The sequence below is a fragment of the Lotus japonicus genome, chromosome 3 (genome assembly GCF_012489685.1).
Source record: "Lotus japonicus ecotype B-129 chromosome 3, LjGifu_v1.2".
NCBI classification, from domain to species: domain Eukaryota; kingdom Viridiplantae; phylum Streptophyta; class Magnoliopsida; order Fabales; family Fabaceae; genus Lotus; species Lotus japonicus.
The window spans coordinates 24,333,596-24,356,219 of record NC_080043.1 but is presented as its reverse complement, the minus strand read 5'-3'; the positions used below and the strand labels follow the sequence as shown (position 1 = coordinate 24,356,219).

The 22,624-nt window shown below is 34.8% G+C and overlaps 1 protein-coding gene and 1 long non-coding RNA gene across 3 annotated transcripts; both read left to right on the top strand.

Annotated features, from left to right (window-relative positions):
• The first annotated feature begins 3,651 nt into the window (after positions 1–3,651).
• LOC130748859 (fatty acyl-CoA reductase 3-like) lies at positions 3,652–9,305 on the top strand. Its single transcript, XM_057602102.1, has 10 exons — positions 3,652–3,822; positions 3,922–4,025; positions 4,616–4,818; positions 4,936–5,036; positions 5,851–6,043; positions 7,395–7,556; positions 7,687–7,768; positions 7,870–8,136; positions 8,726–8,853; positions 8,946–9,305. Exons 1-10 carry the CDS (start codon positions 3,744–3,746, stop codon positions 9,100–9,102), a joined length of 1,476 nt encoding a protein of 491 aa, XP_057458085.1. The 5' UTR covers positions 3,652–3,743; the 3' UTR covers positions 9,103–9,305.
• Positions 9,306–12,870: 3,565 nt separating this feature from the next.
• On the top strand, positions 12,871–17,829 carry LOC130749137 (uncharacterized). 2 transcript variants are annotated; one of them, XR_009022853.1, is made up of 3 exons: positions 12,871–13,128; positions 13,222–13,493; positions 15,952–17,829. It is a non-coding gene; the product is annotated as an uncharacterized LOC130749137 (long non-coding RNA). The 2 variants fall into 2 exon arrangements; XR_009022852.1 differs by having other exon boundaries at positions 13,212–13,493.
• Positions 17,830–22,624: the final 4,795 nt, after the last annotated feature.

Sequence of the window (22,624 nt, the reverse complement as noted above, 5' to 3'; positions counted from 1 at the left end):
TTGTCAAATGCAAAGCTCAAGTCAATTTTAAGTCTGTGAATGTTGTTATTTAATATAAGTAGTTGAATAAGTTTTTATAATACAAATTTTTTTTCAGTTTTTAGTTTATTAAATTTTTTATTTTTTAATGTATTTAATGTATTTAATATAAAGGTATGTGAGCTTTTATGGTTTAATACATATGTGTATTTGTCTTTAATACTTAGCTCAAGTGAGCTTTACTAATATATATAGATAGATATTTTTTTTTTGGAAAAACCAAATATATATATAAATAATTACTTTGGGAAATAAGAGCCCCAAGTACAATATAGATAGAAATATATTGATAGAAATTTTTTTATTTTAAAAGTATTTTATCTAAATTATTTATTAATAAATATTATTTTGATTTTTTAAATTTGTCAAATGCAAAGCTCAAGTCAATTTTAAGTCTGTGAATGTTGTTATTTAATATAAGTAGTTGAATAGGTTTTTATAATACAATTTTTTTTTTCAGTTTTTAGTTTATTAAATTTTTTATTTTTTAATGTATTTAATATTAAGGTATGTGAGCTTTTATGGTTTAATACATATGTGTATTTGTCTTTTAATACTTAGCTCAAGTGAGCTTTACTAATATATATATAGATAGATATTTTTTTTGGAAAAACCAAATATATATATATATAAATAATTACTTTGGGAAATAAGAGCCCCAAGTACAATATAGATAGATATATATTGATAGAATTTTTTTTATTTTAAAAGTATTTTATCTAAATTATTTATTAATAAATATTATTTTTTTTATTTTGATTTTTTAAATTTATTAAATGCAAAGCTCAAGTCAATTTTAAGTCTATGAATGTTGTTATTTAATATAAGTAGTTGAATAGGTTTTTATAATACAAATTTTTTTCAGTTTTTAGTTTATTAATTTTTTTATTTTTGAATGTATTTAATATAAAGGTATGTGAGCTTTTATGGTTTAATACATTAATTGCATGCAAAAACACAAGTGTGCTTTACATATATATAGAAGATTATATATGTATGTATAATACATGTATGTATAAATTATACATATATATGTGCAAAGAATAAGAATCAGGTGGGGGAAAATGACCCAGTAGTGGTAATGTGGATCCGTCGTCTCTGCTTTGAAGCAACTACACCAGAGTCCAGAGCAGAGATCATGTCTGGTAATAATGAAAAGCAGAAAGACCAAGACATAGGAGTGTGACTGTGTTTTTTTTTTTATAGGGGCAAATGTTAGTGGTTAGTTGTTAGTAAATTAGAAAATTCCTTCAAATTTCTCTTCCATGATTCGAACCCTAGACCTTCCCCTCGCCAACCCTTATGTCTCTTAACTCTTATCACTTAAGGTAACCTTCGGGGACTCGAGAGTCAATACACATTTTGTATTTTGAAACAGAGTCAGTACATGGTGGATCATATTTAGTTGCTGTTTTATCACTGCTTTTGAAATAGTATGCATGGGACGCTGTGCGTATATCAGAGCAGTAAAAGGATGAAGTAAGTATCATAATTGATTTTAAGAAATTGAGCATGATCTAAACATGTATGTTAGATCTAATTTAGCTGCCCGTTCTTTTCTATAAGAACTAAATTATTATTTTACGTCTTTTAAAAGATGTAGTTAAAGTAGTTAGTATTATTGAATTTGTTTTAAAATTATATTAACTTTTTAAAATTACTCCAATTTATTTTTTTTTAATTTTATTCATCATCAATAAGTTGTACTCCCTCCGGTCATTTTTATAAGAAAAACTTGGACAAAATCACACAAACTAAGGAAACTAATATTTTTTATAAAATTAACTACTATGCTTAATTCCAATGATGTTTCTTTTACAAGAACAATCATGTTAATTATCATAAATGTTGATCATACCTATTGGGTGCTTGCAATTTCCCTCCATATTTTTGTATTGGGAATAAGTCCCTTTGCATTGGTATTGATTATTTGACTTAATTTTATAAGAGTGTTTCTTATAAAAAAGACCAAGAAAAATCTCCAAAGTGTTTCTTATAAAAAGGACCGGAGGGAGTAAAAAGAAAGAGAAAACTCAATTAAATGATGGTATTATTATCAAAAAATCGTTAATGCATCATAAAATTTAAGTTTTTATAAAAAGAACTGAGTTTCACCCTTAATTTAGTTCTTATAAAAAGTATGGAGGGAGTATATTTCACTGAAAAATATACATTATTGTTTACAGTGCCCACTAGGGTGGACCATTAATATTTTGATCCACTCGTGCACCTAAGTTTAACACCAATGGACCTGAAATCTAAGAATATTCTTTAGGATGAGTGGCAAAGATCCATTTAGTCATAAAAGGGTAAAAGCGTAAACATCATTCTAAAACAGAAGCATGTCCTTGGTTGTAGTAACCACCTCCACCGCTGTATCCACCTTCACGACAACCACCTTTGTATCCACCTTTATATATATATATAAATTTCTCTTTCAAGACTCTCTGTTGTTACGGGCGGGTGATGTTTCCATGTAAGGATTAAAGTGCATAAATGATTTATTCATGTAAAAAAAAAATGATTTATTCACACTCTATTTTCTTTTCATTTCATTTGTACTAATTCTTCTACTTATTTCTCCTGTATTTTCTTTCATATTACTTATTTCTTTCTTTTATTCTTATCTCAACTAAGTTTAAGTGAAACTTGTATGTGAACCAAGTATATGTTGTTCATTAAAGAGCCTATGCATAAAACAAAAAAGGAACCTGAAAAAAATAAACATAACCATTAAAAAAATTATCCTCGACATGAATCAATTGCTTCTAAAACTAAATCTTAACAAGGGATATACAAGACTTACAAATACAGAAAGTGATTTTTATTTTATTTTTGCTAGACCCCTTTATCACCACCCTGTTATTTCCTTCCTTTTGTTTATTAACTGATGCCGGCCTCTTAGTTAACCTTTAATATTTGCATATCCATAGATTATGGGTTATATATTAGCGGGGGTTAGGTTCAATTCGATGAATTCTTTGGAGATCTCTGTAGAAAACTATAGCACAATCACCGATTTTGACCTGTATAATTTGTCGACATGTGTAGAAAATGAAGAAAACAGGGTGCTTCCCATTCACTCTATAGGTAGACCAATGTTTTTGCCATAATAATTAAGCGGTTGCATTATCTTTTGGATATTTTCTTTTTCGCACATTTCTGCTCAACACCGAGAGATATAAAAATATAAACAAATAAATGAGTAATATGATATTTAATATAATAGAAATCGTAAAAAGTGATGAGAAAATGGAGCGGAAATGAATTGTAAGAGACTATAGAGTGTGTGTTAGAATATAATATAAAATTATTCATGTGATATTTATATGATAGTTTAAGCTTTTTGAGATAATTGACTGTCTGGACATAATATTAGAGTCTGTATAAAAAGTGGTACAGAGTTTGATTGTGCATTGTCCACGCTTCAAGTTCAAATGACTATTGCGTGAAAGAACGTATTAGAATATAATATAAAATTATTTATATAGCATATACTCAATAACTTAAGCTTTTGAGATAATCCGTTATCTTGACGGTGTGAACATATCACAACTTCTTTTCTTTACTTTCATAAATTTTTGTGTATAAATATAGACATGCGACATTAATTGCATTTCACCAACAGCGTTGTGTGTCCTTTTGTTTCATCTGAAGAACCACTTTCAAATTCATCTCCCTCTCATAATTCAATTTTCTCTCCAATGGAATTGGGAAGCATAATGCACTTCCTTGAGGACAAGACCATTTTGGTCACCGGTGCAACTGGCTTCCTCGCAAAAAGTAACTATCTCTAAGCATGTTTCTTGTGCGCTCCCTCATTGAGAGTTTGATATATAGATGTATCTAAGTTATGATGTGTTTGCTTGTATGGTTTTGCAGTTTTTGTTGAAAAGATACTCAGAGTTCAACCAAATGTTAAGAAACTTTATCTTCTTCTGAGAGCCACAGATGCTGAGTCTGCTACTCAACGCTTACACAATGAGGTGAATGTACAAACTAAATATTAGCAATCCTATGGCAGAACATGTTATAAAACTGATCAAGATCATGTGTCTTGAAATATGATGTTTCATTTCATGTCTCAAATATATGAATCATTTATAATCTGACAATTTGCGGTTTTTAATTAGTATGACATAATTTCATTAGTAGGGGTAAAGAATGAGACATTATTTTGTAACAGAGAATCTTGGTCCGTTGAAAACAAGTTCACCATGAATCATTTTTTTTTACATTTAACATTTAGTATATATCATTTACAATATACTTATTATGTGTAAATTAATTTTTCATTTTTTTAACTTTCTTCTTGTAACCAAAAAAAGAAATTATTTGAACTTGTGAACTGAATTTTTTTAACCCTTAAGTATTACAACTTCTTTTCATTTCTATCGTTATGAAAAGTTTAAAATATATCATAACCTTGTACCATTGAATGCAGATAATTTGAATCTTCTTATGTAACATGATGTTGTGATTAGAAGGATTTTGTCTATACTTTTCTTCATAATAAGTTTTTTCACCATAAATAAGTTCGTGTATGATACCTGAGAAATTATATTTTGACATGAAGATCATAGGGAAGGACTTGTTTAGATTGCTGAAGGAAAATCTGGGGTCAAAATTCAATTCCTTTGTCTCTGAAAAGATGACTTTGGTGCCTGGGGACATTTCTTATGAGGACTTGAATTTGAAGGACTACATTCTGAGGGAAAAGATTTGCAATGAAACAGATGTCATAGTTAATTTAGCTGCAACAACTAACTTTGATGAAAGGTAGGTATATTCTAGTTGATATATGATTTTAGAGCCATGTCATTGTCTTTCATACTCTATGGTTAAAATTAAAGTTTTAATTCTCTTTTGATCTCCTTCAATTGTTATTAAATGCAGATATGATGTTGCATTGGGTATAAATACATTAGGAGTTAAGCATGTTTTGAGCTTCGCCAAAAAATGTATTAAACTAAAGGTGCTTCTCCACGTATCAACAGGTGGGTAACTATGCATCACCATGACAGTATATTTTTCTTTTAGACCCGAAAGTCTCTATCAATTCAAAAACTATAGTTGTCTCTCTCAACCAATGACTTTTTCGAAATTTAAACTTATATTTTTATTTTTACGGAGTTTTTGTTTGTTTAGCACTAAACCAACATGATGTTGGTACCATAACAATATATAAAAGCTATGTCTGCATAGTAACAATATATAATTCAAATCTCACATTCAATCTTAATTCCACACGACACTCTTTCAAAATCAAATCTCCGTTCAAATGCATGTGTCAATTGTAAATGTCTTTTTGTCACATAGTTGTTGCAACAACTTAATTAGGATGGCGATTTCAAAAAAAAAAAAACTTAATTAGGATGGCGTAATCTGTCTTATATTATAGTACTTGCAAATTATACTCACAAAATTGGACAATTCTATCTCATGTTTAAAATTAGTCAATGAAGCATGATTTAACTAATAATTAACATTTAGTATATGTTATTTACGATATGTTTTTATAAGCTAAAATTCATTTGAAAAAAAATCATTTTAATTTGTGAAACAAATTTTTCTTGTGCACAGTAGAAAAAAATACAAAACCCACAACATATGAAAAAATTAACAATTTTCTCCTAGAAGTAAGCATATGTTAATTCAAGAATGATTTTCTAAACCACATCCCATTTTCATTATTTGTTTTTAAATCTCTACTCCATTTCCTTCACTTCTCTTTCACATCACTCATTTTCTCTTTTAATTAAATCTATTACTTTCTCTTTCGTACTAATTAATGATTGTGTGACCTTTCAGCATTTATATGTGGTGAGAGACGAGGGCTGATAGTAGAGGATCCACACCCGTATGGTGCGTCACTTAATGGAGTGCCAGGACTAGACATTGACACAGAAAAGAGACTGGTCCAGAAGACATTGAATCAGCTTCTAGAAGAGGGAGCCACAAAATATGAAATAGAAGTGGCTATGAAGAACTTGGGTATCAAAAGGTGTGTTAATTTTATGTCTACTCCTACCATTTTATGTACTAGAGACCAAGTTTTTTTCACCATTTATTAAGATCTAATTATAATTTCCTTTTTAGTTTTGGTCAACTAATTATAATTCCTAAAGGTCTCTACAAGAAAAAAACTTCACTGATCTGAGCTAAGATGTACTTTAAATTGCATTAGTTTGGACTACTTCTCAAACTTTGGCTTGAGTGTGGTATATTTAGGGGTGCACATGAGTCGGGTAGATCCAATGAACCCGCCCGATTCAACCCAATCCAATGGAAAAAAATGCGGGTTGGATTGGGTAAACGGGTCAATTGGACGGATTTTATTACAATCCAATCAACTTCAGATCGGATATCAGATTTAATAACAATCCACCCAACCCAACCCGAAATCCAAACATACAATAATAATATATTATTTGATATATATTTTTAATAATTTTACCTATACAACCTCAAAATTCTAATACCCTAATTTTATTTCACGGTTTCACTTTACACAGTCTTCACTCTCAGTTTTAATTTTATTTGGCATATCGGAGAATGAAATACATCTAAATTCTAACTATCTATGTCATTGTCGTATTGATTAATTTGATTTCATTGTCGTGGTTGTTTTTCATATATTTGACTATATGTCATTTACGTAATACTATTTCATGTTATTTAGTACAATGTTTTGTGTCCTTTTTATGCTATATGGTACTATAACAAATTTACTTTTTCTATTTTTTTTCAATATTCTAAATTTATTATTATTTTAATATGTCGAGTGTCGACCCAATTAACCCATCCGAACCAACCCAAAGATCGTCGGATTGGGTTGGATCGGGTCCGAAGGTAAAAATTCATGAAATCCAACCCAAACAATTTTGATCGGTTCGGATCTTAATTAGCCTAAAAATCCATCCAACCCAACTCATGTGCACCCCTAGGTCTATTAGCTTGATGTAGTCATTTTTCACAGTTGACTTTTATAAAATTTTAGTCTGAGCAAAATATTTAAAAATCTCTGTTGGATTATATTTTAAAGGGATAAATATGTTTAAGGTCTCTGTAAAATATGGGTAAATTGAATTTGGTTTATCTAAAAAAATTTCATATTTTAATGAGTTCCTATGGTCTTTTGTACCATTTAAACTGTCACTAACATATGAAAACTACCAAAAAATTGGACATTATGGACTTACTTCACACAAAATGTTTCGGTCTAAGCAATGAAATTTTGTTGGAGGAACCAAACCATATTCACCCCTATTTTACATAGATTAAAAACATATTTAACCTTACTTTAAAATTACCATAACTTGAATGTGTTTTGTTGTATCCTAATTAATTATCAGAGCAACTCTATATGGATGGCCAAACACTTATGTTTTTACCAAGGCAATGGGAGAAATGCTTGTAGAAACTTTGAAGGGAAACATGTCCGTTGTTATTGTACGTCCCACGATCGTTACTAGCACTTTCAAAGAACCTTTCCCTGGTTGGGTTGAAGGTTTAAGGTAAATCACTTAAATTTTGTTCACTTCATGCATATATACATTTTCAGTTACCCACCATTGTGTAAGAAAGGTGTATTTAGAAGTGTTAGCACATAACCCAAATTTTTCTTATCTTGTGAGTTTTCTACAGAACCATAGACAGCTTAATTGTTGCTTATGGTAAAGGAAAACTAACATGCTTCGCTGCGGATCTTAAGGCAGTTTTCGACGTGGTAAGTCACTAAATTTAATTTGTAAACTAGGTTCAATAATCCATTTTGCTTTTAGAACATGCAAAAATTAAAGATGTATTAATGCTTGGAATTTGAAGCAGATACCAGCTGACATGGTGGTTAATGCAATGCTTGTTGCAATGGTGGCTCATGCAAATCAACCAGATGATATCATATATCATGTGGGTTCCTCTGTTAGAAATCCAGTTAGATACGGAAATCTCCTTGACTACTGCTTAAGATATTTCACAGAAAAACCTTTACTAAACAAGGATGGAAATCCAGTCAAGGTTGGCAAAATTACCATGTTGGGCAACATGACTAGCTTCCACAGATACATGTTCATCCGTTACTTGCTTCCATTCAAGGTTACTTCAAACCTTTAATCCTCTACTCCAATTTCCTTCTGTTAATGCAATTACACTTCACTATTAGAAACATGATATGAAAACCATTGATGTTTCTTCCCTTAATAGCTTAAATTTTAACAATAGTTGGTTAATGACATGGTACGAGAGTCTTGATGACAAAATGGTCTAGAATTCGATTTGTATCGCCCCTATTATTGTACCTAATGGACTATTGCGTGAGTAGGTTTCTTTAAAACATTATACTAAAATCATTCGCTTGTCCTTGCCCAAATTACTTAGCTTTTGGGATAGTGGTTTCACCACAAATAAACCTCACCTAAATTACAATCATTGATTTCAACAAATTTTAGCAGCATTAACCATGAGGTGTGGCATGGTAGTTGCTCACTTTGTCTCATAACCATGAGGTCAAGGGTTCAACCCTCGCTCATGGGAAAGGAGCACATTTGGTGATAAGTCATTTACCACTTAGTGCTAGCACCCGCAGCAAGGAGAATAGTTACTACTATCGGCGGTGGATAACCTTGTCTTAACAATAAAAAAACCATTTTAGCAGCATTGTGCTAACAGAGTTTTCATATGATAGGGACTAGAGCTGGCCAATGCAGTGTTATGCAAGTATTTTCAAGAAATGTACCTTGACCTCAGCAGTAAGATCCGTACTGTAATGCGGTTGGCTGACCTGTACCAGCCTTACCTGTTCTTCCATGGCATGTAAGTTGATTGTTAGTGGCTAAAATATACCATCATTGCAGCACTTGTTCAACATTTCATCAGCTTAATCAAGTTCTATGTTTTGGACACAGATTTGATAATATGAATACAGAGAAGTTGCAATCAGCTGCAAGACAAGGAGGGGTAGAGATGGATGTGTTTTACTTTGACCCGAAAATGATTGATTGGGAGGACTACTTCATGAATATCCATTTTCCTGGTACCATCAAGTACGCCTTCAAGCGATGATATGTAATTACATAGTACCCTGCATTGGCCATTGGAGCTTTCTGTGTCTTATCAAGATTGAAGTTTATTTTCACTCAATTAAACTTGTTCTAGCTATTGATAAGTTGGTCTGTTACAAATTATCAATATTGTATTGGTGTTTTATGTATGTGTCAAACTCTTGATTTATTCAGTGATTCAAATATTTCATATTTTACTTTTAATCTTGCAAAGATTAATCAGACTTTTGTTCTGGCTATACATTATGACACCAACATAAATCTTGGCATGATTGTATTGACTTCTGCGGCTAAGACCCTTTTAGGAGAGCTTCTTTAAGCTTATCTTATAGCATAAGCGCGTGTGCAAGTGTTTGGAATAGCTTTGGTAAATAGCTTATTGCCTACCTGTAAGTTGTTTATGCTCAAATGGAACTGCCATGTGTACATGACATCAAGTTAAATCTAATATACTAAGATCTAAACCACTAATAATCTAATTGTTTCACTTCATTTCACAAACAAATCACATGCTGCTTTGTGAGAAAGAAATGGCAACACAACAATTAAACAATTGATCTTAATTCCTACAAATTTGGCATAGAAGATTTGTTACCTGCATATCCCTGCTCCAATCAACGGGGTCGCTAACTATGAATGCTGCATGAATCCTTTCAGAGAAGACATCATTGCTTGAAGCACACTCATTAAACTTTGCATTCTGAGTAGCAGCCAGCTTGGTCGTCCATTTCTTGTAGGGTCAGTGGATCAATATTTTGATCAAAGGATAATGCATCCATTGCAAGAACATTTCTGCAGATAAAAATCAACAAGAGCAAACTAGTAAGAAATGGGAGATGACTTTGGCTTTATTATTCAACAAAATCATGAAATATCAGACAAGCCAAATATATTAGGAGCAAGACATGCAGGATCCCTTTTTCCCACAGAAACAATGAGTTTATACTCTAATCTGAAAACTGAAAAATCTATAAGAAAAATAAAATGAACCAAACAGACTTGAAGACCCAGCAGTGCATGCTAGCCTTATGGATTTCAGCATGTAATATTCACATCCAACCAAATAAGAGAAGAAGCATGTGCATCCCTATTGACCAATTGTTTAAACTTTAAATGGTGAATGGCCCAGCAAAACATGCATCATGATTAATTTCAGAAGAGAATTCAGGGAAATCAAATGCACGCACCAAATAAACCAGAAAATTGAACCAAACGTGAATATATCATTACACATGGGAAGAGAAAGAATTGTCAGTTTCAGTAGATTAATGCAAAACAGCAACAACAACAACAACAACAACAGAAGTCTTATCCCACTAAGTGAGGTCAGCTACAGGGATCACACTACGACATTGTGCTTGATCAAAAACCAAACTATAAAGGATATTATTGATAATGTAATCATTTTTAACCTATATCTTCCCAAGTTCTTTTAAGCTTTGCTCTGCCTCTCTTCACATGACTAAATATCATGTTAACAACCATTCTCACCGGTGCCTCCAAAGGTCTTCTTTGTACATGTCAATACCACTTTAACTTATTTTCTGTCAGCTTCTCCACGATAGACGTCACCATAATATCTTCTTTTATCCGTTCATTGTGTATCTTATCCTTTCTAGTGTTACCACTCATCCATCTTAACATTCTCATTTCTACTACTCCAAGTTTGTTCTCATGTTGTCCCATTAAAGTCCAAAATCCGCTACATAGAGTATAACAGCCCTTATAGTGGTTTAGTAAAACTTCCCTATGAGCTTTTATAGGTACTTTGCGATCACAAATAACCTTAACCTTTAATGTTTCTATCATTTTAACTGGCATATTTCCAAAATGAATAACTCTAAATTCTCCTAATATCTAAATGAGTATTGGACGTTTTTTCGAAAAAATGAAGTAATGATGCAAAAAGCACAATAGAAAATGAGATGTTTGAGGAATCCAGAACCGTTTTTCTTCAGGTTGCTGAGAGAAATAGCGTGAAAGTAGAGAGGAAACGCGGTTCGGTTTCTCGCTTGGTGAAGATATGGAAGCTCATCGTTTCAGTGGCTTTCGCAACTTCAGAATGAACTAGCAGAGTAGAGTTTGTAACTTATTTTTTTCTTTTTCTGGGTCAAGAGACCAGTTAATTAATTTGGAATAAAAAAGTGATTTTCATAATGTTGGGCTTGGCCCATAAAAGTATAAGGTTAAATGGGACAACCCAGATTGATATTTGACAAAAAAAAACAGGTTATTTTGATCCTCTCCGGCCATTTATTCTCTCCAGCCCCTCCAGCACATTTTGAGCCACTAATTTTACAATTCAATGGTTATAATTAATTTAAGAAAAAACCGAGTGATAATTACATGTATATCCTCTCTCATTTTATACTTGCTGGATGGTGCAGCAGTAAGAGAGGATCTGAATTCGTTACAAGAGGAAAGTTAACAAATTAACAACTAATACTAGCTAACAGCATCCAGGTACAGAGATGCATAAACCGGTGAAGGAGGTCGCCTCTCGATATGCTTTTGAGCTCCTGATAAAATAGTCTGACGCGCCAAGCAATCCGTTGTAAAATTCTTCTCACGTTGTATATGGAAGAATCGCACCCGTAGGAACCTGTGCACCATATCTCTTATTCGTTATAGAACATATCTAGCCCAGAAGGTTCTGAAATCAGCATCTTTGGAGAGTAGCAACTACATTCAAACAATCAGATAAGCAAACAATACTTTGAAGGCCCAAATCAAGAGCATGCTGCAACCTAAGTTCTACAGCCAACGCTTCAGCCATGAAAGCACTACCATTGCCAAAACTCGTTGCCACCCCTGAAATCCATTCACTGTGCTTATCTCTAACCACTGTCGCACATCCCATACGACCAAGGACCGGGTTCCAACTACCACCAACCGCTCTCACCCCGTCCGTCCCACTGTTAGTGATACTCGAGTTTATGCCATCTGACGGAGGAGGGGTTGAATAGATGAAGGTTGAAGGTACCGTCTCCAAGCTATAACATCATGATGCACAAAGCGCAGCACATGGTTCAATTGCCTGACATTCTCGCCAAAAACTCGATGGTGGCGCCACCGCCAAGCCCACCACAACACGGCAACGACGAGGGTGCAGTGATGATGCTTCAAAAGCTCGTCGAACGAATCAGCAAATGACACATGAGGCATAAGAGAGGGGAGCACAACTCGCAAGGAATGCCAAACTCTGAGAGCATCAGGGCAGCCTCTGAAAATATGACCAATGTCCTCGTGGTCAGCCATACAGCGAGTGCAAGAAGCACTCAATGCTAAGTGGCAATGGTGTCTCCTCGCATTCGTAGGCAAGCTTCTAGTACCAATTAACCATAGAAAAAATCTAATCTTCTCTGGGACCTTACATTTCCAAATCCTCCTGCAAATGCCCGAGTTAACATCAACAGGACCGGCCAATTAGAACTGATAAGCCGAGGATGTTGTGTAGCTACCATCATGGGAAGGATGACAACGAATCGCATCATGCTCCAACGTATTCTAAGGCACCTGAATCATTGTTATTTCATGGAGAATATCGAGAGGGAGAATTGTACCAAGACTAGAAAAAGTCCACAAATCATTAACTCAAAGATTTGATACTATGAGAAGTGTGTTAGAAATATGAATAAAAGGCCCCAATCACAAAGTATTGATATAATATAACGATGATATAGTTTATTTATTTTTTACTTTGCAAACATTTTCGCTTTTGAAGTTGAAGTACCAACAATCTATAACTTACTAAAGCTAGAGGGTTTTGGGTACTGTTCATAAGAGGAAACCCGCAAGAGCCGGGTCACGTGTCGGTTTTTCTGGTGCTACACGGAAGATATGAAACATGGTAGCTACTAGGTACAGTACGACATATCTTCTCTGCCCATTTTCCTCCAAGAGCTACTCTGATGCACACAGCTGCCAAAAACATAGGTACGGATATCACAGCTGCAACAATCTTCCTACGCACAGTATATCTCTGGAAGATTATGAAGGACAATTGCTTGATCTCCTATTAGGATAGGTACCTTAATTGCCCCTCTATCTGAGCTTGATTTTCTCTAAATTGTTCATCATGGCTGCTATAAAAACTCATTTCGTGTTCAGTCATTGGCAGGGCCTGATATATCGATTACTCCTTCTGATAGTCTTCTGCAATTACTCATCTTATTGGTTGAATTCTGGGTCTGATGGCTTTGTTGAGTGGTAGTGTGAATTCTTCTTCGGGAAGCTTTTCTCTGGCGTTGCGGCGGCGAGGTTCACTTTGGGATTCACCTGTTCTTCGCCTTCATCTACCAGCCAACCGCGATGCTTTCTCCGGCATCGATGACGACAGTGTTTTCGTTGTCATTGTCTCACTCGCCAAACACTTTGTGTTGCATTTCCAAGGTAATTTTCTTCTTTACATCTCTATTGTGGCTTGGTTTAGGATTTCATATAATTGATTATAGAAAACAATCTATTAAGAACCTTAATTTGGATCTGTATTTTCCTTAATAATAAGGTTTTTCTCATTCAGTATGCACACTTGATGACTCTACTCACTATCTTTGTATCAGTTTTTCTATCAATTAGTGAGTGATATTATAGAAATTAACTTTCTCTATTTCTCTCCTATGGCCATTGTGGTTGTTTTATTGTCTCTAGCAAATACTGGAGCTTTCTGGCATAATAAAATTTGGGGTTTAGAGCATTCTTTATGAAAATGCTTAATTGCACTTTTGGTCCCCCAACTTTGGCCTTCCTGCGAAAATCGTCCCTAAACTTTAAAATTAGCAAAAAAAAACGTCCCTAACGTTTACACTCGGTTGTAAAATTGGTTTTCCGTCCAATTCCATCCAAAAACTAACGGAATATTCCTCAAAAAATTAATTAAAAAATTTAGTCTATTTTTTGAAAATTAAATTCTGTCAAATATGTTCATCTTTATCTTCACAACATTCTCCTCCCACTCTCCCACTCTTCCCCAGACTGCAAGATCAGAAATCAATCTCTCCTACACGTGAACCACCAACAAAGTTCAGTCCAAGGAAATAAAATCAAAAACAAAGAGATGAGATGAAACGGAGAGATGGTGTAACTGAGAAGAAGAAGAGATCAAGCAGTCGTCGCTTCAGATTGACCCGCCGTCGTTACAGATCAACCGTTGTCGCTTCAGATTGAGCCGCCATCTCTCCAGATCGAATAGTTCTCTCTCTCGCTCACTGACCCTCTCCCTCTCTTTCAAAGCCACGACTCGGGACGAAGACCACCGCCACTCCAAGTTGCAAACCCTCTGGTGTGGTGGCGTGGAGAGAGGTGGTGGTGACTGTGGTGGGTGGGTTCTGGGTTGGTGGTTTCTGACCTCTGGGTTGAGGGTGGGTTCTGGATTGGGGGTGGCTTTTGGGTTGGGGGTGGGTTCTGGGTTCTCTTTTTTGAAATCCTCTTCTATGAATCCCTTCCAGATCAAACAGGGAGTTCATAATTTGAAATTTATTTGATTAGGATGCAAAATTTACTATAATTTTTCAATATCTTTGGTATGGTTGGAAGGAATGATGAAGCGAGAGATCTTGGTGTTTGGGTATAAATTGTTGTTGGAAGCCTTGAATCAGTCCCCGTACAGTTACACAGATGAGGGAATTCACTTTTGTGTTGTTTTGCCAAGAAGGTGAAGTTGCGGCCTCCGGTACAGGGATTCTAGGGAGGGACTTCAATTGATGGTTGATTTGAGATCTGAAATTGATGTTTGGGGTGGGGTTGATGATTTTTTTGGTTTGCTTCTGGGTTTTCTAGAGAAGAATATGAAGAAGATGATGAAGGTTCTTTGAAGAAGATGAACATTCATCAATTTCTAGGTTTTTGTTTTATTTTCTTATTTTTTTTAATTTTTATCCCAGAATTCGTTAAATATTGGATGGAATTGGACGGAAAACCAATTTTGCAACTGAGTGTAAACGTTAGGGACGTTTTTTGCTAATTTTAAAGTTTGGGGACGATTTTCGCAGGAAGACCAAAGTTGGGGGACCAAAAGTGAAATTAAGCCTTATGAAAATTAAGTTTCAGAAATTGAATTGTAAGTTAGTTCTAGAAGAACTTTTTTATATTAGGAAAGTGCTTCCCTGGTGAAATTCAAAAACCCAATGAAAGACATGATCCAACTTGAGCTGCAAGAAAAAGTACTATGTTGTATAATTCTTTTTATCAAATGTGTTGGTAGGTTAGATTCCTCTGTGAATTATGATTGATATTTATGTGCATTTGACTTTAATACATTTTGTATCCTATTATGCTTATGAGTTATGACTTCTCAGCTGAAAACTTTTGACTATGTCACTTGGATTTCTAGCAAGCAAATAGAACTGGTAACGCCCTTCTTCTTTGCTTTATCCTTCTTGAACTGGTATCTTTTTTCATGTTAACTCTAATAATTGTCGTTGTCATCAACTCTTAAACTTTTTCTTTGACTTTCAATTCTCCTTCAGACAGAGTATGTATAAGAATTAAATCAGGAGAAAGAGAAATAATAGCTGATTGTTCATTTCAATTATTTGTCACTACTTGATTCTTTATTGCAACAGGATGGAAAATCATGGATTATATATTGTTGTTCACATATACAATACAATTGGTATATGTAGGCGTGTGATTTCTCTAACATGATTTGCATCTTAGAAGAGAAAAAATAGGCATTGAGACTTCATTATTGACTGGCCTAAATATTTTGAGATTTAGCTATGTGATGAATCAACAAACAGTTGTATTGTATAAGCCCACAGGGTTTTAAGGATCATGCGTGCATTCTGCAGAAGTGAAACATGATACCTTAATCGTGCACTGAATACCTTATTTTTCATCAAACTTGCAGGAGTTGTGGGTTATCTTGGTTTGAATTTGTTTGTGAGGAGGATCTACAAAAACATCAAGTGTGACTAAGGCAATTGTTCAAGTCGAAACTAGAGCAATTTCATATGATGGTTACGAGAGACAATAAATTGTTGGAGGAAGCCTCTGGTCATATGTGGAGGACCAAACCAGCTTCTTTCAACATCAAAACGTTCAAATGGCAACTCAATGCCTTCTCTGTTGCTTTCCATCTTGAACTCAATCTTTTATTATTTTTTCAATGGATCTCGTTCAGTATTAATTTTGTTCCTCTTGGACTTTGAATTTCTCTCTCACCCATCAAAGCTATGCTCTCATTTCCCAAATCAAAAGTCATGATTTTTCCTGCCATGAACTTCATTCCCCTCTTTTTCTCCTTATCAATTATGCTAATTAGCAGAACACACTTTTTTTCTTCATCCATTTATTTACAACTTCGAAAGTAGTTTCTTATTTAGTGATTTAGGCCATTTTTTAAGACCTACCACCAGGTGATATTTGAGATGTTGTATGACTTTGTGTGTGTTCTATGATATTTCTTTATTACGGGGGTTGTGGTAATTCTTTTTAAGACCTACCTTAATTGCTATTTGTATATTTGGTCTGTTATTGCAGCAGTGATCAAGTCGGAGGTTCAAATGCTTGGGAAGAGAAATAAATTGCATTGGGTATAACTTTAACTCAACTTGGGTTAAGAAAAATACTTTAACACATTGTCGCTCTTTTAGTGGGTGATGTTCCAGTTTATCAATTAAGTCTCTTGCTGCTTTCAGAAAGTCAGTTACAAATTGAAGGTGAGGGAAGTTTAAATAGAAAAAAAAGAGTAGTTTAATTAAGTAGTGTTTTTGTATCTTTACTTGGACTTATTTATGCATCTACTTTATTGTGTTATATGGTATGTTTTTGGATTCTCATAAGTAAGGATCATTTGATGGTAATGGTTAAGAGCTTGCTCTGAAATCTAATATGTTTCTGGTACAAGAAGAGTTGCAGGTGTCGAATTAGCAAAAGTTATTTGCATGTTTCTTTTTTCTGCCTCATTCTTCTATTTGTTGACTTCTTTTGGGTACTCAATCTTAAACAATCTTTATCATTTCTGTAAGTAGAATGGTAAAGGATAAAAGTATAGTCATTGGGACCATCTTCTGTGTGTTACTTTTCAATAAAATTTAGGATGCATATAATTAAAACTGTTTGATATCCTGTTAATAATATTATGAGAACAGTGACTTTGTTGAACAAGATTTATGCTGAGCATATTAATCAAATGAGTTCAGTTAGTTATTAGTTTTCAATATATTGCTTTTGTGATGATTGAAGGTGATAATTTGATACTAAATTATTCTTTTAGTGGCAATGGAAGAGTGTTATTAGTTTTATTTTCATCTATACATTATACTTTTATGATCAGCATATTTTCTTCCTTTTGTGACTTCTATAACCAACAATGGTGATGGTTTCACTCTTGCTCCAGCTCATTGTCTTTTTGGGCAGCCTTCGGGTTCTATCTGTTGAAAATTAACTGACACCGAGTGAATGATTTTATCGGTTTTCTTCTAAGAAAGATTCAATACTCCTTCTGTTGTAATGCTCACTGACTTGATATTAGTATTAGTTCAAGTGTGTGGCAATTTGCTTCTGTTTAGTTTGGATGTGGAAATCTTCCTGGAACGTGATGGATCAAGCGGAGAAGCAACAGAGCAGCTACACATAGGCATACATGTCTGGACAACAGAGAACTGAAAAACTTGCAGGAGCTATGGCGGTGAGAGGATACAATGTTAATTTACATAGTTTAGGTTTTATTATTAATTTTTCAAATTACATTGATTCATGATATGATACTTTGTACTTTTGAGTTTTTGGTCGAGATTTGAGAATCAATTGCACTTTATATTATGTACATATCAAACAGTTTGTGTAACACCCCGAATTTCGGGGGTCACCATAGTAACCTGATAAAATAAATATGCAATGTTTTCCAAAAGGATTTATAAACATGAGTATATTTTTTTCTTTTCAAAGTGTTTCTAAAACATGTCATGCATACTCTCATCTACATATAGATTTACATCAAGCCTTGAATAAGGCAAGTACCCGAAGGTAAACACGAAAGCACCCAACCTACAAAACTTAACTAATAGAAACAACTCAACGAAGAATCTATAATGCAAGGACGCCATAAATCCGATATACTTCCTATGGTCTCCGCATCGGGGAACCGCAGGAAAGCAAAGCATCGGAATCTACCCGGAAATTCAAACATAAGTTCCTAAAAATCATTAGGTGAGCTTAAACCAATAACAGTAAGCTCTCTAAACCAAGGCTCTAGCCTTTAACCCGACTCTACTCTTTAGGTCCTTCACTAATCTTCAAGTCATCATCTTCGGCTCGTACTGAGGTCAAGCTCCATCGAGGGTTCTCCGTTGCCTAATAGCGTTAAGCGCCCAAACAACAAGTAGCAAATAGAAAGGGTTAACGCCATGCAATTACCACGTATAAAAGGGAAAAGCGTGTTATTAAAGTTTAAGTGCATAACATGGCACATAAGCTAGCAACTTAATTTCATATAGATGACAGCATATATCCAACAACATAAAATCAAATCAGATATCAACAACGTAATAACATATTTAAATCAGATAACAATAACCTCAACGATATAACATCAATTCAGATATCAACTTAACAGCATATAACAGCTCAGATATCCACAACCTCCACAGTATAGAATCAAATCATATGACAATAATCTCAACAATATAACATCAAATCAAATAACAGTAAAACCAACACTATGGGTTAATCAATGACATCTCGTAAGATGGGACAATGATAGGACCACACCTCCTCATCGCCACTTATTGCGCCACACAAGGCGGGACAACCAGGTGAACACAATCACCTGACCGCCACTTATACGTCACACAAGACGGGACAGTCACGTGGAACGAAAACCACTGATCTACCACTTAATAACGCCACGAAGGCCACACAGTATGCCACGAAGGCCACACAGTCCGCCATGAAGGCCACACAGTCGGTCAAATCAAAAGCGTCTCGCAAGACGGGACAGTCACATGGAACGAAAACCACTGATCTGCCACTTAATAACGCCACGAAGGCCACACAGTACAATCCAACAACGCATATGCACAAATATCAACAATTTCAAATCCAATAATCAAGACAGAGTAACCCTATGTTACTCTTAATATCAACAAGCATACGTCAATTCAGTTCCATATCAGCACAAACACATCAAGCTCTATTGAGCGATGATTGAATAATTCAGTGCTGTAAAACATAACCCTGTCATATCCACTAGAAAACAGTAATGACAGAAACCAGTAAACGGTCGAAGCCTCTCAGAAAACGGAGACACACGTCTCAATAAGTTCACTCGGCCGAAGCCTCCATAAAACATTTTCCCAGTTCAACACAACAGTCATAATCAAATGCCAATCAATTTAAACACCTTCATCTCAAACGCATGCAGTGCGATAAAAGCATGCAAGACTCAAGACGCGCTAAAACTGAGTTACCCTTACCTTTTTATTTCTCCCTCCTAGCTCAACGTCACAGTCCAATCCAAAATATAGCTCTCGAACTCAGCAAAGTCCCCAGGCGTCCTCCTCAGTTGTGAAACCTCACTGCTTTTTCCAAAGACCCTTTCCTCAGCTCAACTCATTCCAAACCTTAAGCAAAATATCATTTCTTAGTCACTAAGGAACAATATAAACTAATGACACTAATCAAAACCGGAAAAGAAGCTTTCGAGGCTTCGGAGTTCGACATTTAGGCACGTATAGACAACAGGACCTCTGTTCGCTAAAATGTGCGTAACTCGAGCTACAGAACTCGGAATGACACGAAACCAAAGCCAAAATTTCGACAATCGAAAGAGCTACGCCATAGCTCAGACCATACAGACCCAAAAATTATTTTTGGACACGGTCCAATTCCTTCAAGTTTCGGCCACTTCCAAAAATAGGGTTTCCTAAACTTTTTCTTTGATCTAATTTAATTCCTAGGTATTCTTAGGCGATATCTAGGCCAAAGAAACTCTCAGAATAATTATCGGGTCGAAAACTAACACAGGGGTATTTTGGTCAGTGTTTTTAGCTCGGAAATTCAAAGTTGGAATTTCGAAAAATAAATTTGATAAGCTTGATCCTAACGATATTTATAACAACTAATCCTACTGGCGCTAAGCTCAGGCGAGAGCTTTCGAACCAAAAAGCGAAGCTTTCTCATAAAAAAGGGTGTTTCCACATAATTGGATCTCTGCGGCGATTCGGCGAGATTCAGCAGAAAGTAACTGGATATTCATGTTCTTGGGCATGTAGGGAATAAGTTTAGGCAGAGAAATCAAGTTATTTGGACACTTTTACAAAAAGCTCAAAACTTTGAGCACAGAAAGATATAGAAAAAAGCGACAGAATTTACGATCAGAGGTAAGGAATAACATCAGTACCTCGAGGTCTACGCGTAGCAACGAACGGCACGTCGAACCGTCAAGAAATGGCAAAAAGCTCTCCTCCCCTTCTTCCTCTCAAACCCACGGCCATCTAGGGTGGAAAATGTGATTTTTTTTGTTTTTTCTTCTATTTATAGGAGATGGAAAACGCGGGAAAATGAAAATTTCGCGATTCCGATTTTTCCTGCACATTTCTCTGTGAATTATAAGATAGAATCCGACGACAGAATTCTAGAACTCATAACTGATTTCTTGGAATTTAAACAAACGATCCAATAACGGTATTAATCGATTTAACCCGAAAAATTACTTTTTGCAATTGATATCGGAAGAGAAAACTTCCTTCTGAAGAAAGATTGGAAACATCGAAAGAAATGGGTGAACGCGTGTGGAATCTTCGTTTTTGCAATTGTCAGGAACTTAGTTTTGGCAAACTTTTGAGAAATGAAATCTATCGTGTGTACAGTCCAGGGTTTCGTATCGAAACACTTGTCATGAAAAGGAGTGAGAGAATCCTGGGTCTTACAGTTTGGAATGTGGTCAAGTATGTAGAAGACTTTTTAATGTTATGAGAACTTTTTTTTATGATTGTCAATGTTAATTTATGAAGTTCGAAGAAACTTCACATGAATACTACATAACTATTTTAATACTACATTTTATCTGTTCCCTTACACTAATTCCATATTTCTAGATCATTCTTCCTCTTTTTCTATTTTGATAGAAGTTTTTCCATACAAATTTTGTGAAGCTTTATAATGGTCTGTGAAGCTGTCAATGGTCCTAATGTTACCCTATGAATACTCCTGATCTTGGTTTAACAAAAATTATAAGTGATTGTCGACAAAAATTATAAGAAAACTATAGGAAACTAGCTAGGACCTAATGGTGTCCATACCTCAAGTGACCCAATGATTCTGAGGATTCACAATGTCTTTTAATGGTAATCAATAGTGTTAGAGTCTCACATTGGCTAGAGATGTGGCTAAGCAATTGCTTATATATGGTTGTGCAAACCTTAACTCTTGAGCTAGCTTTTGGGTTAAGTTACGCCTTCTTCATGGTATCAGAGCCAATGGTTGTTTGACCATGGGCCTGGGCCCCTATCCTAGATCCATTTGTTGTGGAGACCTCCCATATTTGGGCCACCCGTTTCATTCCACGCTCCAGATGTTCTACACTGGGCGAGAGGAGGTGTGTTAGAGTCCCACATTGGCTAGAGATGTGGCCAAGCAATTGTTTATATATGGTTGTGCAAACCTTAACTCTTGAGCTAGCTTTTGGGTTAAGTTAGACCTCCTTCAAATAGTACTGATATAAATGTCAGTGGTTATTGTATTACTTCTAGACTAAACTATATGTGTGAATGAGATTACTAGCAATGATCCCATTGAAGTGTAAATGAGATTTTACTATATCCGACTTCTAAAAGTGTAAGATAGCAGGAAAGTTCTTATAATGCTTTTCTTACTCTTAATTTTTTTTTGAAGTGTACTCTTAGCTACTGTTTGGTTCAAAGGAGGGGAGGAGAGGGAAGGGATTTTAATGGAGGGGAGGGGAGGGGAGGGGAGGGGAAGAGAGGGGAGGGATTCTAATACTTATTACATTTGGTTCATAGGAGGGAAGGGAAGAGAAAATAACTTATTTTTATTTGGTTCATGAGGGGAGGTAAAAGATTTTATAATTAAAATTACTTTTATACCTATCATCAACAAAACTGCAAGAAATATTACCAGTAATAATGTCAACTATTTCATCAAGTTAAACAAAACATGGGAAAAGAAAAAGAAAGAAAGGAAGTATGGTTTTATGTCAATTACTTTTATGTGTTTTGTTTCGGCTGTATGGTTTTTACAAACGCCCTTAGTTTAGTTTATATTTGTCTACTTTTCTTCTGTTTGTATGGCATTTATTTTGCCCAGTACCATCCTTATTAATAGATTGATTTGATTCTGAAAAAAAAAAGAAAAAGAAAGAAAGGAACATGGGACGTGGAAACAGCAAGAAAAACGCAGAGGAACACCGCCTACTGCTAGGACTGTTCATGGTTCTCCGAGAACCGAAGCTAACCAAGAACCGAACCGAAAACCGAACCGTTTAAGAACCGAACCTTTAAGAACCGAACCGAACTCGAACCTAAATTGAAAAACCGGTTCGGTAACCGAACCAAAATATC

Bases quoted from the DNA above. Each gene is read 5' to 3' on its own strand.
- LOC130748859 (XM_057602102.1), top strand. From the start codon at position 3,744: ATGGAATTGGGAAGCATAATGCACTTCCTTGAGGACAAGACCATTTTG. The intron at 7,769-7,869 runs GTAAGTCACTAA...AATTTGAAGCAG, and splicing joins TTAAGGCAGTTTTCGACGTG to ATACCAGCTGACATGGTGGT. The intron at 8,137-8,725 runs GTTACTTCAAAC...TTCATATGATAG, and splicing joins GTTACTTGCTTCCATTCAAG to GGACTAGAGCTGGCCAATGC.